Source organism: Entelurus aequoreus, linkage group LG01, assembly GCF_033978785.1.
Source record: "Entelurus aequoreus isolate RoL-2023_Sb linkage group LG01, RoL_Eaeq_v1.1, whole genome shotgun sequence".
Classification (NCBI taxonomy): domain Eukaryota; kingdom Metazoa; phylum Chordata; class Actinopteri; order Syngnathiformes; family Syngnathidae; genus Entelurus; species Entelurus aequoreus.
Genome location: NC_084731.1, coordinates 58,611,588 through 58,629,268, shown reverse-complemented (window position 1 = coordinate 58,629,268; position 17,681 = coordinate 58,611,588). Strand labels below are relative to the sequence as shown.

Genomic DNA, 17,681 nt, shown 5'->3' with positions numbered 1-17,681 from the left:
TCGACATTTGAAGATGCACAAAGAAGGGTAAGTTTTGAATGTAAGATAACGTTTATTGGCTAAGTGACGTGACTTTTATTTGCTGTGTAGTTAAATCAGTGAGGCTGTAAACTCACTGCTAACGTTATAACCATAGACATCTTATAAGTAGACGCAGCATCGAGCGCTACTGCCTACTGGCGCATGACGAGACGCAGGGCCTCCATCTTGGAGTGGTGATCCGCTTCACTCAGTGCAATTCATTTGACAGGAACAATGAACTGTCAGCGCATTTAATTCATCTTACCTCACTGAATATCACTGATTTTCATGCGTTTTTTTTGTCATACGTGTAGCTATGATAAAGGACACATGTTATCGGCTAGAAACAGAAGATCTGAGTGTGTTTTATTGGAGCGCTGCAGTGTCGTCCTTCTGAATCTTCTTGTGTCACAAGCCGGAGAAGAGAGACGCGCGCTCTGTGTGTGTCTGGGTGTGGGTGTGGGTGTGGGGAGGGTGGGAGGGGGAGCGTGTCTGATTATGGCGGAGCTGCGTCGAGTTTGTCGAATATGTAGATATTCTCACTACTTTTCTTTTGTCGAGCACAAAGAAAATAACATTTTAGTTCAATGTAAGTTGTGTCTTGGATCAAAGATCCCATCTACTGCCCAAAACAGCAATTCAAATCTGCTGAAACACCTACAAAAGCAACATGCTTTGACGAAGCTAGTAAAGAGAGACACAGACTCCGATGCCACTTTCCTTCCACCACCACCACTTAAGGATTAACTCTGCCTCTGCTCATCATTAAGCACTGAAGGTACACACTCTGTCAATTCTCTTTTATACTGTTTCATTCTAGACTTCTAGAGTGTTTGATTATCACTTGAGCACTTTCCAAATGATAAACCACAGTAACCTCAGCTATATATATATATATATATATATATATATATATATATATATATATATATATATATATATATATATATATATATATATATATATATATATATACAGTATATATATATATATATATATATATATATACAATATATGTATATATACTGTATATATATATATATATATATATATATATATATATATATATATATATATATATATATATATATATATATATATATATATATATATATATATATACACACACACATACATAGGCAAATCATATTTTTTATGTAGATGATCTATATCTGCTGTACATATTTATTTTAGAAAAAAGAAATGTTGGATACTTCTCTTGTTGTCTTATTTGTATTTGACTTTATTAAATGTTTGGGTAGAATTTAAAAAAAACAAAACCAGTTTCCTTTTAATAAATATAGAAATGTATCACAACTGTTTATCCACTCTATGGAGGACTGTAGTTATTCATAGAACTGGCACCCGATGTTATTAAACAAGTATTGATTTTGAATCGAGAATTGTCTGGAATCGAGAATGATTCTGAATCGATTCTTTACCCCCAGGAATCTAATCGAATCATGTGGTGCCCAAAGACTCACAGCCCTAGTAGCTAGTAATACGTTTGCAGTAAAATGTCATATGAAGCACCCTGTCATTGAATAATTGACATTTTACACGCGCTTATTCACACAAAATCAGCCCCCTACGTGATCAGCGTGGGGCGAGGAGCTGCCCTGATTGAAGCACTTGTAGTTTGCAGCCATGTTAAAACTTCACTGTGCCCCTACCTGCATTAGTGAGTGTCACAACAAAGGCATCCTTCAACACGTTGTTGTGAAATTTGCTATAGGAGGCAAGAGTCATGACTCCTCCCCAGCCAACTGACAAAGAGTAGAAGGTCCGAGTCGCAGCGTCTTTCCACACCTAAAACACGGAGTGATGATCAGTCCGACAGTTCTTCAGTCGGGATAGGCATTGAATTCATCAAGTCCATACATGTGCCTCGGTCAGCTTGGTCAAGTTGGATCGGGACCTGACGTAGAGCTCCATCCCATCTCTGGCTCCCTCCAGCGTCACCCCCCCTGATCAGCAAGACCACAAGCACCACATATGGAAACGTGGCGGTGAAATACACGACCTGGAGGGGCAATGGACAAAAGCTGTAACGATACCATGTGCACGTAGGAGCTTATTATTCTTAACATTGACGTTAACCTCGATGCTCTGCAGGGATATTCAACTTTCCGGACTATAAACCGCACTGGTGTATAAGCCGCAGAGGTGTGGACTCGAGTCACATGACTTGGACTCGAGTCAGACTCGAGTCATGAATTTGATGACTTTGGACTCGACTTGACAAAATGTAAAGAGACTTGCAACTCGACTTACACTTTAACATCAATGACTTGTGACTTCACTTGGACTTGAGCCTTTTGACTTGACATGACTTGCTACTTTCCCCAAAACCCAAAGATTAAAAAGTTATTTGGGAGCGCGCCGCTCCGTATTTTTCCTTTTCTTCGTCTGTGTCTATCAGCGTGTTGTTCCTGTCAGCTGGTGTGCTCTCAGTACAACAGCCAATCAAATTAGATCTACGCTGTTTTCATCCCACAGCTCTCATCCAATCAAATTGCAGGACAACCAATGAAGAAGAATTGTCAAACAATGCGGCAGTGAGAAACAATTATGCCAAAGTTAATTTCGTTCGGGTATTAAAACTACGACTCGGTCAACAAAAAAACGAATAGCCCTATGCAAATCATGCAGTTCGAATATTATAGACGGAGACCTAACAACTTCCAACTTCGTTCGACATTTGAAGATGCACAAAGAAGGGTAAGTTTTGAATGTAAGCTAACGTTTATTGGCTAAGTAACGTGACTTTTATTTGCTGTGTAGTTAAATCAGTGAGGCTGTAAACTCACTGCTAACGTTATAACCATAGACATCTTATAAGGGTACGCAGCATGGAGCGCTACTGCCTACAGGCGCAGACGAGACGCGGGGCCGCCATCTTGGAGTGGTGATCCGCTCCACTAGTGCAATTCATTTGGCAGGAGCAATGAACTGTCAGCGCATTTAATTCATCTTACCTCACTGAATACCACTGATTTTCACACGCTTTTTTGTCATACGTGTAGCTATGATAAAGGACACATGTTTTGGCGTGTTTTATTATTCATAGTTTGCTTAACAGTAATATAATATTCTTATACGCTATAAGTGACCAGACGTCCGAGATCAAAACTGGGAATATAATCCCAGAGAAAGGGGAAAAAAACGGTCAGCTATTTTTAAATTGAAGAAACAATATGATTAGGTTATATATACATGCGTATATCTTACATAAACAATGTATGAATACATTAGATATCTATATATCTTATAGACTGTATCTCTGTTGCTGCAGCAGCAGAGAGTTTATTCTGTCTTGACACTTTGTATTGATATTTTGTATTACATTCTTCCCTTAATGTTTACAGTCATTGTTTTATATGTATTTTTTATGTACACTACCGTTCAAAAGTTTGGGGTCACCCAAACAATTTTATGGAATAGCCTTCATTTTTAAGAACAAATATAGACTGTCGAGTTTCAGATGAAAGTTCTCTTTTTCTGGCCATTTTGAGCGTTTAATTGACCCCACAGATGTGATGCTCCAGAAACTCAATCTGCTCAAAGGAAGGTCAGTTTTGTAGCTTCTGTAACAAGCTAAACTGTTTTCAGATGTGTGAACATGATTGCACAAGGGTTTTCTAATCATCAATTAGCCTTCTGAGCCAATGAGCAAACACATTGTACCATTAGAACACTGGAGTGATAGTTTCTAGAAATGGGCCTCTATACACCTATTTAGATATTGCACCAAAAACCAGGCATTTGCAGCTAGAATAGTCATTTACCACATTAGCAATTTATAGAGTTTCTTTAAAGTTAAGACTAGTTTAAAGTTATCTTCATTGAAAAGTACAGTGCTTTTCCTTAAAAAATAAGGACATTTCAATGTGACCCCAAACTTTTGAACGGTAGTGTATGTCGCTTTGGATAAAAGCGTCTATCAAATACTTCAACATAAACATATATAAACACCTGGAAGTCTTTATATCAGCTAAAACCACCAATCTGTTTCACTGGATTCAGAATAAAACCAAATTCTGTCTTACCCAACAATGTTAGTATTTGAATATTGTTACTTGAAGACTTATTCCTGGTTACAATTATACTGTTAAGAAAGTATTGTCTTATATTTTGCCTAAAATGAGAATGCATCATAATCAGTGGCGGCTGGTGAATTTAGTTTTAGGTGGGGCTGAAAGTTTGTAAACCAAACCCCCTGTAAGGGGGTCATCTTCCCCCAGAAGATTTCTTTGTGATTTTCACATACAAATATTGAAGATCTTTGCTCCTTCTCAACTCTGTGGTAATATTCTTTTCACAAAATACAACCAATAGTACGTCAATGTTAAATCTTACTTGTGAAAAGTAATCCCCCAATTCCTATTTTCAACAGTCCGCTCATTTGAGCAGGAAAACGCTGAACACCATCTTTGTTTTCTACCTGTCAACTGTCAGTTTAGGCTGCTCGCCGGCTCCTCATCACCACTTCAAGATGGCGGCCAAAATTGCTCGCGTCACAGCAGCCAATGCTGCGTCTACTTATAAGATGTCTATGGTTATAACGTCATTGCAAACACGGCAATATGTTGCGTCCACTGCAGCTCGCTACCTTATTCATACTTTTTGTCAAGTGATTTTTTTTTAAGCAGGGCTGCATGAGGTACCTATACTTAACGTTACGTTAGTCAATGTATCACACACAGTAACGTAACGTTAGACGGCGATCAGCAGCACCGCGTATTTTAGCCACCTACAAAAACACAAACATAGTCAAATAAAGGTCAGTAAAATGTATACTATCTTTAGAATATGTGTACATATTGCATAGGGCCCTGACATCTAAAAAGTACAACTCTGTTCATTGTTTTGTTCATGTTTTTGTTATGTTTTTCATATGTACGCACACATAAACACACATACAGTATGAGATGAGATCAATGAGATAAGGTAAGAACAGGATATAAACTACTGTGGAACTAGTTACAATGCAATATGCCATGGAAATACAATGTTAACACTTTTGTGCAAATAAGTACAGTTGCAATTGTTTTTTCAAATGTGTTTATTCTGTAAAGGAATGAGTTAAATGTTTAAAATGACTGGATAATAGTGCTATTATGAAGTGCAATGTCAGCACTATTTTTTTTCCTGCAATTTCAAATGCACTTGTTTTAATGAATAAATACAGCGTTTTAAAAGCATACACAATCTGTGTAAATATATTAGTCTGTGGTTAAAAGGACTTGAAAGGACTCGAAATTCAAAATGCAGGACTTGGGACTGTCATAACTGGGTCTATGGCGTGGTTTGTTCTCCCAGAAGGCAAAGGAAAATTGGCCCGTGCGAGGCGTGAATTTAAATACATGTTTATTTAACAATAAAAAAGGAATAAACAAAAGGCGCTCACAGTGGAGGTAGAAAACTTGGCTATACAAAACAAAAGACTTGCACGAGGGCGGAAATACAAAACTTGGGTAGAAACACAAAACTTGCACAAAGGCAGAAACTATGAACAATAAAACAAAAACACTAACTGTGGCATAAATGAACAAAACTTACTTGGCAAAGAACTGTGACATGACATGAAGTGGAGGGATCAAAAAGTGTGAGGACGCCAGGACGAACAACAGAAACAGACAGATTTAAATAGTGACGTGATCAGTGAAAACAGGTGCGTGACAAGACAGGTGAACAGGTGCGTGACATGACAGGTGAAAACTAATGGGTGACCATGGAAACCAAACCAAACAAGGAAGTGCAACCAGGAACTAAAAAGAGCCCAAAACCCAAGCAAAACAAAAACATGACTAACACATACATGACAGAGCCCCCCCCTTACGGACAGATCCCAGATGTCCCAACACAAAAAAATGAACAAGAGTCATGGGGGGGCGGGAGGGGAACATGGCGGTGGGTCCCCAAGCAAAGTGGCCCCGAATCCACCGAGGCATAGTCATGTGGCGGCGGCGAGTGGAACGCCGCCACCACCGGCGAGGTGGGCGACCCGGGAAGGGCCACATGCGTGGCCGACGAAGAGGTGGGCGCACTTGGCGTGGCGGACGACCAGGCAGTGGCCACCTTCGTGGCAGACGAGGAGGCAGGCGCGTCGTCATCATGGCAGGCGGCGAAGCTTGGCGTGGCGCGTCAGGCGGCGAAGCTTGGCGTGGCGGGTAAGGCGGCGAAGCTTGGCGTGGCGGGTAAGGCGGCGAAGCTTGGCGTGGCGGGTCTTGGTCTTGGCGAGGGTCTTGGTCTTGGCATGGGTCTTGGTCTTGGCGTGGGTCTTGGTCTTGGCGAGGGTCTTGGTCTTGGCGAGGGTCTTGGTCTTCGCGGGGGTCTTGGTCTTGGCGGGGGTCTTGGTCTTGGTCTTGGCGGGGGTCTTGGTCTTGGTCTTGGCGAGGGTCTGGGTCTTGGTCTTGGCATGGTTGGTCTTGGACTTGGTCTTGGTGTTGGCATGGTTGGTCTTGGACTTGGCGTGGTTGGTCTTGGTCTTGGACTTGGTGTGGTTGGTCTTGGACTTGGCGTGGTTGGTCTTGGACTTGGCGTGGTTGGTCTTGGACTTGGCGTGGTTGGTCTTGGCGTGGTTGGTCTTGGCGTGGCGGTGCTTGGACTTGGTCTTGGCCTGGCGGTGCTTGGACTTGGTCTTGGTGTGGCGGTGCTTGGTTTTGTCGTGGAGCTGCGACTGGCGGCACTGGGCGTCGTGGAGCTGCGACTGGCGGCACTGGGCGTCGTGGAGCTGCGACTGGCGGCACTGGGCGTCGTGGAGCTGCGACTGGCGGCACTGGGCGTCGTGAAGCTGCGACTGGCGGCACTGGGCGTCGTGAAGCTGCGACTGGCGGCACTGGGCGTCGTGAAGCTGCGCCTGGCGGCACTGGGCGTCGTGAAGCTGCGACTGGCGGCACTTGGCGTCGTGAAGCTGCGACTGGCGGCGCTTGGCGTCGTGAATCTGCGACTGGCGGCGCTTGGCGTGGAGCAGGTACTGGCGGCGCTTGGCGTGGAGCAGGTACTGGCGGCGCTTGGCGTGGAGCAGGTACTGGTGGCGCTTGGCGTGGAGCAGGTACTGGTGGCGCTTGGCGTGGAGCAGGTACTGGTGGCGCTTGGCGTGGTGGGGCTTGGCGTGGAGCTGGGCGTGGAGCAGGTGGATCTTGGAATGGTCGAAAAACTGGTGGTGGTGGCCGTGCTGGTGGCTGTGGTTTGGCAGGTCGAAAGACAGGTGGTTGGTGGCCTAGCTGGAGGCTGTGGCTTGGCGTGACGATGCTGAGCCACCCCACCTGAACATTTCCCAGCCCTAGCCCCCCCCCTCAAGGAGCGGATCCCAGACGCGCTCCCCGCGGTCTGCAACCGTCTTTTGGGGTGGGTGGAGGGAGGTCAGGAGGGGGGCTAAATCCTCCCCTCTAAATTGTCCAAAAAGTCTTTCTTCTTGTACCTGGGATCTTGTGGGTGAAAAAAAAAAGTGTGACTTGGGCGTGGCTTGAGTCCTGGGGGGCGGGGCATGAAAACTGGGTGACTGTGACTGACAGGATCTAATTTGTAAAAACATGTCCTGATAATGTCTTATAATGTTTTTACAGTCTTTTGCTGGAGGTGAGTGATCAAAAGAAAAAGTCTTGAAAAAAAAATCCTGGTCTGTGATGTCATCAGGGCGAAGCCGGGCTGGCTGCTGCTTGCTTCCGCTCGGAGGGGGAGGGGCTTGTGGGAGCGGCGTGTCCTGCCGGCTCGCGGAAGTCTTCCCTCGCCCTTGGCGACGCTTCCGGGACGGGAACGACGCGCCGATCGGCACCAGCTTGCCTCCATTCCCCTACATCATCCCCCTGCGCTCCCTTGGAGAAAAGCGCAGCGTCTCAGTCTCCATCGCACGCAGCACCTCCCAAGAAGCCTCGTCAATAACGTCCAATTTTCTTGCGGAGAAACTCTTCTGCTGGCGTCCTACTGTCATAACTGGGTCTATGGCGTGGTTTGTTCTCCCAGAAGGCAACGGAAAATTGGCCCGTGCGAGACGTGAATTTAAATACATGTTTATTTAACAATAAAAAAGGAATAAACAAAAGGCGCTCACAGTGGAGGTAGAAAACTTGGCTATACAAAACAAAAGACTTGCACGAGGGCGGAAATACAAAACTTGGGTAGAAACACAAAACTTGCACAAAGGCAGAAACTATGAACAATAAAACAAAAACACTAACTGTGGCATAAATGAACAAAACTTACTTGGCAAAGAACTGTGAAGGGATCAAAAAGTGCGAGGACGCCAGGACGAACAACAGAAACAGACAGATTTAAATAGTGACGTGATCAGTGAAAACAGGTGCGTGACAAGACAGGTGAACAGGTGCGTGACATGACAGGTGAAAACTAATGGGTGACCATGGAAACCAAACCAAACAAGGAAGTGCAACCAGGAACTAAAAAGAGCCCAAAACCCAAGCAAAACAAAAACATGATTAACACAGACATGACAGGGACTTGACTTGAGACTTTCCAGTCTTGACTTTGGACTTGACTCGGGACTTGCCTGTCTTGACTCGGGACTTGACTCGAGACTTGAGGGCAAAGACTTGAGACTTACTTGTGACTTGCAAAGCAATGACTTGGTCCCACCTCTGATAAGCCGCACCCACTAAATTTGAGAAGAAAAAAGATTTTATCATATACTAGCACACCGGACTACAAGTTGCAGATATATACAAATACATTGTGGAATGAGTTATTTACAAAGACTTTGTAAACGTTTATTATACCCACATATGCGGTCCTCTCCAAGGTTTCTCATAGTCATTCACATCGACGTCCCACTGGGGTGAGTTTTTCCTTGCCCGTATGTGGGCTCTGTACCGAGGATGTCGTTGTGGCTTGTGCAGCCCTTTGAGACACTTGTGATTTAGGGCTATATAAATAAACATTGATTGATTGATTGAACGTTATTGTTTCCAAACAACGGTAAAACGGCTGATTTAATTTATTTTCTTAATCTATTCCATAATCTATCTGTTAGCGAAGAAAAATCCATAGATTAGCCGCATCTTTGTATAAGCCACAGGGTTCGAAGTTTGAGAAAAAAGTAGCGGTTTATAGTCCGGAAAATACGGTAAATTGGTTTGGAGGCCACATTTCCATAAATCAAAGGACCAGTGTGCCGGACTTCTCCCTTCACTCTTAGTCATATTTATTATATTTTAGAGAGCCAGCATCCTCTACAGCAGACATTTGATTTTGGTCTATTTATTTTCTTCGAGTTACTGGCGCACTCTGTTTTTAAGGACATTCTGCCAAAAAAGAATCAAAGATCATCTCAATGACACTACTCTAAAATCTGCCGTAAAAATGTGAGTTGAAGTACCTCAGAGTCTTGTTCACGAGTGAGGGAAGGGTGGATTGTGAGATTGACAGGTGGATCGGTTTGGCGTCTGCAGTGATGCGTACCCTGTATCGGTCCGTCGTGGTGAAAAAGGAGCTTTGGCGGAAGGCAAAGCTCTCGATTTACCGGTCGATCTACGTTCCTATCCTCACTTATGGTCATGAACTTTGGGCTATGACTGAAAGGACAAGATCTCGGGTACAAGCGGGCCAAATGAGTTTCCTCCGTCAAATGGCGGGGCTCTCCCTTAGAGATAGGTTGAGGAGCTCAGAGTAAAGTGCCTGCCCCTCCATATCGAGAGGAGCCAGATGAGGTAGTTCAATCATGTGTTCAGGATGCCCTCCAACCACCAATAAACACATAATTATATTAGTTTTTCCAATGCCCCACTTTTTGTACGTTTTGATTTTCAATGAAAATTTTCTCCAAAGTATTGTTTCGGTTTACGTATACGGTCCCGGTTAACGTACAGCCAAATGTGGCATGTAAAATGCTTTTGTCCGACCCGTAGGAGGTTACGGGGTAGACCCAGAACACGAAGAGGGACTACGTCTCCCAGCTGGCCTGGGAATGCCTCGGGATCCTGCAAGAGAAGCTGTATGAAGTAGCTGGGGAGAGAGAAGTCTGGGCTTCTTTGCTTAGGCTGCTGCCCCCACGACCCGACCTCTGTATAAGCGGAAGAAGATGGATGGATAGATGGAAAAATGTGAGTCTGTCACAATTTGTTTGAACTGAACTTGCGGGCCACCAGTTCAAAGCCCAAATAATGAAAGGGAGAGGACCTAAAATAGAACCTTGAGGAACACCACTAGTATAACTGAAGAAGTTGAACAAATGACTACTGACTGCATCTGAAGTAAACAAGCCACAGCAACAACAGAGATAGATAAATCACAAAAAAAGGCACTGTCAAAAAGGAGAGGATTTAGAAGGGTGTTATGTAATTCACAAGTTTGGACCCCGGTGTTGTATGTTTGTGTGGTGGTTTCTCCCCTCGGGGTTCCTCGGACCACCAAGCACTGACATGACAGTTCCGTTTCAGGGTTTAGAACACTGCAATATTTCAGTTTCTTAGGTGCTTTTCAGCAATTGTCCTTGTCTGGCTGTTTATGTCTCTCGCTCTCGCTCAAACTCCACCACCTCTCTCCTCCCCGGCTGCTGCCTTTTAACAGAGCGACAGGTGATTAGATAAGCAGCCCAAGGTGGGCCATCTACGCACCTGTCGCTGATCTCGAAGCCGGTCCTGGCAAAACCCCACTTCACTGCAGGTCCGCAGGCCACGCCCCCCTCCACAGTTTGCTAGCAAGTTTCAAATGTCAAAGCAAGGATCTGCCAAAGTGTTTACTTTGGTCCAAGTTTCTCTCGGAGCACTGTATTGTTTTTTAGGAATTTGCTGCAAAAAATGTTTTGCAATGAACTCTGTGACCGGTATTTTAGGGCCCTGGGCTTCTGTAGGCTTCGAATTGCTGCAGATTTATCAACATACTTTTCCTGATGCCTTTGACAAGCGCTGCAGCAACGAGGACAGAGCTGAGCAGCAAACGGAGAGCCAAGTGCCAAACGATACTAGCGGATCTCTGTAGAGTCACATGACTGTGGAACAAAAGAGCCTGAGAACCACATTCTGTAGACCAATGTGTGAAGACATGCGAGTGGGACACCCTTACTCCCAGTACTGCTCACTGGGACTCTGCACTGGAACTCTTATTTTGTGTTTTCTTGAGTCCAGTTGGTCACTAAAAGTCCATTGCAATACTCTGGAGAGATAGAGAAAATAAGTCAGCACTTTTGCGAATGTCGCAGATCTCTTACAACGGAATCCAAGTAATAAAAAACACCTTTTGGTGAGGTGCTGCAGTTGCTGTCGGCCCACTCCATGCAAGTGGACCAAGGCAGAGGAGACTGGAAGGATGTAAACATGTAGTAGAGGCTGTAGGCGATGATCACATTGTAGTAGATGGACACCATCAGGGTCACCAGCACCATGGCAACGCCAACACCTGCAGACAATTGAAGACACATTTTCACTGAACCACAATTTCCTGTCTAGCCCAAAAATTCCCTTGAAGTCGAGTTAGAAAGTTTATGAATAATTTATGAGGGAAGAGAACAGACTTTGGGCATAAGCTTCAGTTCAAATTGTCTTTTATGGTCTACTGCTTCACTGTTTGTTCTGTTTAGTTTGAACTGTTTCAACCGTTATTTAACACGGAAGCTCTCAACATAAGCAACTGTTTTTAATGACAGTATATTCTTACAGAATAATACAAAACCCAAAACCAGTGAAGTAGGCACGTTGTGTAAATGGTAAATAAAAACAAAATACAATGATTTGCAAATCCTTTTCAACTTATATTCAATCGAATGGACTGCAAAGACAAGATATTTAATGTTCACACTGAGAAACTTCATTTTTTTGGTGCAAATAATCATTAACTTAGAATTTAATGGCAGCAACACATTGCAAAAAAGTTGTCACAGGAGCATTTTTACCACTGTGTTACATGGCCTTTCCTTTTAACAACACTCAGTAAATGTTTGGGAACTGAGGAGACCAATTATTTCCCATACTTGCTTGATGTACAGCTTAAGTTGTCTCCTCTTTTACTATGAAGCCACGCTGTTGTAACACGTGGCTTGGCATTGTCTTGCTGAAATAAGCAGGGGCGTCCAGGATAACGTTGCTTGGATGGCAACATATGTTGCTCCAAAACCTATATGTACCTTTTAGCATTAATGGTGCCTTCACAGATGTGTAAGTTACCCATGCCTTGGGCACTAATACACCCCCATACCATCACAGATGCTGGCTTTTCAACTTTGTGCCTATAACAATCCGGATGGTTCTTTTCCTTTTTGGTCCAGAGGCCTTGACGTCCACAGTTTCCAAAAACTATTTGAAATGTGGACTCATCAGACTACAGAACACTTTTCCACTTTGCATCAGTCCATCTTAGATGAGCTCGGGCTCAGCGAAGCCAGCAGCGATTTTGGGTGTTGTTGATAAATGGCTTTCGCTTTGCACGGTAGAGTTTTAACTTGCACTTACAGATGTGGAGACCAATTGTAGTTACTAACAGTGGTTTTCTGAAGTGTTCTTGAGCCCATGTGGTTATATCCTTTACACACTGATGTCGCTTTGTGATGCAGTACCGCCTGAGGGATCCAAGGTCACAGGTATTAACGCTTACGTGCAGTGATTTCTCCAGATTCTCTGAACCTTTTGATGATATTACGGACCGTAGATGGTGAAATCCCCCAAATTCTTTGCAATAGCTGGTTGAGAAATGTTGTTCTTAAACTGTTGGACAATTTGCGCATGCATTTGTACAAAGTTGTGACCCTCGCCCCATCCTTGTTTGTGAATGACTGAGCATTTCATGGAAGCTGCTTTTATACCCAATCATAGCACCCACCTGATCCCAATTAGCCTGTTCACCTGTGGGATGTTCCACATAAGTATTTGAGCATTCCTCAACTTCCTCAGTCTTTTTTGCCACTTGTGCCAGCTTTTTTGAAACATGTTGCAGGCATCAAATTCCAAATGAGCTAACATATGCAAAAAATAGCTAAGTTTTTAGTTCGAACATTAAGTATCTTGTCTTTGCAGTCTATTCAACTGACTATAAGTTGAAAATGATTTGCAAATCATTGTTTTTTGTTTTTATTTACAATTTAGAAAACGTGCCAACTTTACTGGTTTTGGGTTTTGTACTATAGAAATGCAACTTAAGCATACATTAGATGAGTCAGTGTACAGCACTGTTGAGTAGTATAGATCTGTGGTTCAGAAAACACTTAACTCTCCAAGTACCACCTTAGTATTCTTTGAAAACAAGGCAGAGGTTTTATTTCACAAGTATATGTATTATTTTGACAACTGTAACATTACACACAGTTTGAACAGTAACACTGTGTTTGAATCTACTTAAATCTAGTGATTCTTTGATGTACCACTAGATGGAGCCTGCGTACCACTACCACAGTTTGAGAATCACTTGTATAGATTTAATATCCAGTGAAAAGAAGTCAACACACATACAAAACAAGCAAGTATCGAGAGTATCAGATGGTGTCTTGCCTACATTCAAGCATGGTGGTAGCATCATGGTCTGGGGTGCATGAGTGCTACTTTCAGTGGGGAGCTGCGGTCCATTGAAGGCAACATGAATTCCAACGTACTGTGATATTACAGCATGTGCTACGTTTCACATTTGTGTGACGCTACCTTCTATTTGTTTTGCCTCTGACTTTTTTTTATTCCGTTTGTTTTGCTTTCTCTTTTGGCTCTCGGCAACGGCGGCCACACTCCCTCACCTCTCTGTGTCTGCCCTGCTTGCCTCTTTGTTTCATTCTGTCTTGTTTAAGTTTCTTGTTGCCTCTTTTTGCACTGCTCTCCAAAATCTAAACAATGGAATTGATCTACCGGCCTCTCATTGACAAGATCTCGGGTTCAGGGGAACCTGCCTGTCTTGAAGGAACATTTGATGCTGGACACACGACGGACTCTTGGGAGAAAAAGAATGCCGTGTGCCTGGCGATCCTCCAGTCGAAGATGTTGGACCTGGAATCATGGTAACAAGACATCTGCTGATTGTAGTAAGCTTTGACTTATGTATCGACAAAATAAAAGATACTGGCAGCCGCTCAAGGTACCTCAAAGCTGCCACAAATGATTGGAAGATGTAGGCAGAACTCTGGACACCTCGTCCGATGTTATCCAAAATCACAAAAGTCTGTCTGTGTCACGGCCCGGGGTCATGCGAATGCGCCCCGCGGAGCGCACCTCGGGACACGCCCACGGCCGCTCATCTCCTGCACGCGTCACTCCGGCAGCAGCAAGCAGCTGCAATCAATCTGCACTCAGCGCACCTGTGATTGATGAGCTTCCTGGGCTTCTTAAGCCAGTGCAGACCTGCGTTCCGTGCCAGAATGTAATCTTCTTTTTGCGTACAGTAAGCCATGTCATGCTCTATGCTCACTCTTGCTCTTTGTGTTTTTTTCCCCGTTGTATTGATTGTCTCGTGTCCTCCTTGTCGATCCTACTGCAGACCTTCGTTCCCGCGTTGACGAGCTGTGTGTCTCGTCTTTTTCTTTGTTTCTCTGCCTCCCTGACTGCCTCTTGGATCTCAACCTCCCGCTTGGACACAGACCTTCTACGCCCCGCTTAGGCCCCGACTTCCTGCTTGTTTGACGGCTCTATGAGCCTGGCCTCCCCCCTTTGGACTTGTTTCTCGCTCAACATTTACGGTAAAACTCAACAGTTAATTTCTACACATGGTCACACACATACACACTCTTGGATTTTTGTCACACTCCATTCTCTAGTTTACTAAGATTATTGTTTTGTTATTTTATATATATATATATATATATATATATATATATATATATATATATATATATATATATATATATATATATATATATATATATATATATATATATATACAGTATACAGAGGGTCCAGTATATATATATATATATATATATATATATATATATATATATATATATATATATATATATATATATATATATATATATATATATATATATATATATATATATATATATATATATATATATATATATATATATATATATATATATACTGGACCCTCTGTATACTGTATATATATATATATATATATATATATATATATATATATATATATATATATATATATAATAAAACATTGAGCTAAACTATGCCCCCTGTTGTCTGTGCCGTCTACTCCCTCCGGTAAACTACAGTACGTTCTGGCCAATTAATTAGGGACCAGGCGGTACAGTTTCCTTAGCCCTGCCCCCAGTGACTCTAGCCCCGCCCCCAGTGAATTTTCCCCCACTCACAATGTCTTTTGCTTTTCCCTCCGCTTTTGAATTTTGTTTTAATCCATCTCAAAGATCTTTTGAAGGGACTGTTTAACTTTGAGAAAGGGGTGGAAGAATTTACCGACCGCCTGGACGCCCTCATCCCACCCTTAGTGACTGTTCCTCAGTCGGCAGGAAGCGACCGGCATCCGCTATCGGAGGGGGATAGTACGGACGACTGTGCTGGTGGGGTAGCACAGCTGCGGCCAGCAAGACCACTACCACCGGTCTTTCGGTTTGCCTGGCCGCATCCACCAAGCAGACTACCAGCACCAGCTCCAGGACTGGTCCCCGAGCCAGCACTCGCTCCAGGGCTGGTCCCCGAGCCAGCACCTGCTCCAAGGCTGGTTCCCGAGCCAGCACCCGCTCCAAGGCTGGTCCCCGAGCCAGCACCTGCTACAAGGATGGAGCTCGAGCGGCCGGCAGGCGCCTGCATGCGGCGCCCTCTGTGGCCAATGCATGGATGCTTTCTGCGCCAACAGCAGCGGCGCCCAGGACAGAGACATGGGTCTCGTAGGGGGCTGTGTTTCTAGTGCCACTCGCGTCCGCCTCCCCGATGGCCAAGAAGGTGGCCGTTTCTTGGTCGTCCGACTCGCCGGCTGAAGCGGTGTGCTACTCGTCACCGCCACCAGACTCGTCCCCGGTGGATTCGGGGACACTTGGGCCGGCGACCCACCAAGTTCACCCCTCAAACCTCCCTTGACTTTTGATCTTTGTGTTCTTCTTAATAAGACATCTGGAATCTGTCCGTAAGGAGGGGGGTACTGTCACGGCCTGGGCGCATGCCAATGCACATTAATCTATGAGCCCCGTGGAGTGCACCTCGGGACAAGCCCACACCCGCTCATCTCCTGCACGCGTCACTCCAGCGGCAGCAAGCAGCTGCAAATTGGTTTTATACACCAAAATTTATCTATTTATTATTCTTCTTCTTCTCCAGATTTTGGCACGTTCTACTTTCCACATTTTTCACCCGATTCAAACCGTTCCAACTTCAAACTGTTCAGCCTATTCGGGAATCGCGGGTTTTCCATTGACAAAGTCCAAAAATCCCAAAGATTTCCCAGAATTACAGTTTTTTCGGGACATTTTTCCCATTAAAAATTAATTGGCCATTTTTCAAACTTCCACCATTTCCACATTTTCCAACCTATTCAAACCATTTCACCTTCAACATATTCCACCATCTGGGAAATTCAAACTTCTTGTTTTCCAAGTAAAAAAAAAAAATCCAGGATTTTCCAGAATTCCTGCTTTTCCAAAGCCCTATGTCTACCCTTTTTTCTGGCGACTACTCCTTCCACATTTTTCAACGCATTTAAACCGTTTTACCGTCAAAACATTCCTCTTAATCAGGAAAAAAAACAAAGGGGTTTTTTGAACTGGATAAATTCCAGATTTTCCGGGAATTCCGTAATACCATTTCTCAATTCAACATATTACTTCAACATTTCTCCACCGATTTGAAACATTTCAACACCAACCATTTCAACTCATTTAGACCATTCAAGTTTTTTAACATTTTCAAAAAAAGTCCCGCTTTTCCCAAAATTTCCCAGTTTTTTCTGAAATTCCCATTGAAATCAATGGGACATTCTTCTAAGTTTCACAACTTCCACATTTTTCTTCTGATTCAAATAGTTCCAACTTCAAAATATTGAGCATGTTTAGGAATTGTGTGGTCTACTTCAACAATTTTAAAACAATTCCCGGATTGCGCATCATTTAAATTTTTTTTAATTTTTTTGCATTTTCCCCATTCAAAATGAATTGGTCATTTTTCAAACTTCCATAATTCCCACATTCTTCAACCCATTCAAAACATTCCACCTTTAACACATTCCACCATTCTGGAAATTTAAACAAAATTCCAGATGTTTCCGAAATTCCCTAATACCATTTAATACTTCAACATTTCATGCCCGATTTAAACAATTCCAACACCAACCAGTTCAGCTCATTCAGGACATGCATGCTCCTAATCGTTTTAAAAAAATACAGCTTTTCCCAAAATTCCCAAATTTCCAGGAAGTTTCCATTGAAATGAATGGGACATTTTTCCAAGTTGCACAATTCCCACATTTGTCAACCTATTCAAACCAATGCAACCTCAACACATTTCGCTCATCCTGGACATTCAAACTAACACTTTCCCAAGTTCCAAACCAAATTCCAGTTTTCCTGGAAATTCTAACTTCAACATTCAAACAATTTCAGGGTTTAAACAATTTCAACATTTAAACCATTTCTACATTCATCCTACATTCCATTAGCATTTCAGTTCAGGGTCAGCTTTTCAATATTCCAACCATTCCAACATTCAAACTATTCTTACATTCATACTACATTCTGTCAGCATTTCACTTCAACTTCAGCATTGGAGCATTCACACGCAATTCCTTTAGGAATTGCCTCTTTTATCTAGCCT

The 17,681-nt window shown here is 43.3% G+C and overlaps 1 protein-coding gene across 1 annotated transcript in view; it reads right to left on the bottom strand.

Annotated features, from left to right (window-relative positions):
• Nucleotides 1-13,471, bottom strand: part of LOC133646144 (sodium- and chloride-dependent neutral and basic amino acid transporter B(0+)-like) — a 28,378-nt gene extending 14,907 nt beyond the window's left edge. The window contains 9 exon segments of the mRNA XM_062041267.1: nucleotides 1,695-1,830; nucleotides 1,903-1,986; nucleotides 1,988-2,044; nucleotides 10,509-10,516; nucleotides 10,863-10,969; nucleotides 11,044-11,083; nucleotides 11,086-11,112; nucleotides 11,215-11,376; nucleotides 13,462-13,471. Coding sequence (XP_061897251.1) covers nucleotides 1,695-1,830; nucleotides 1,903-1,986; nucleotides 1,988-2,044; nucleotides 10,509-10,516; nucleotides 10,863-10,969; nucleotides 11,044-11,083; nucleotides 11,086-11,112; nucleotides 11,215-11,376; nucleotides 13,462-13,471 — 631 coding nt within the window.
• Between the last annotated feature and the right edge of the window lie 4,210 nt (nucleotides 13,472-17,681).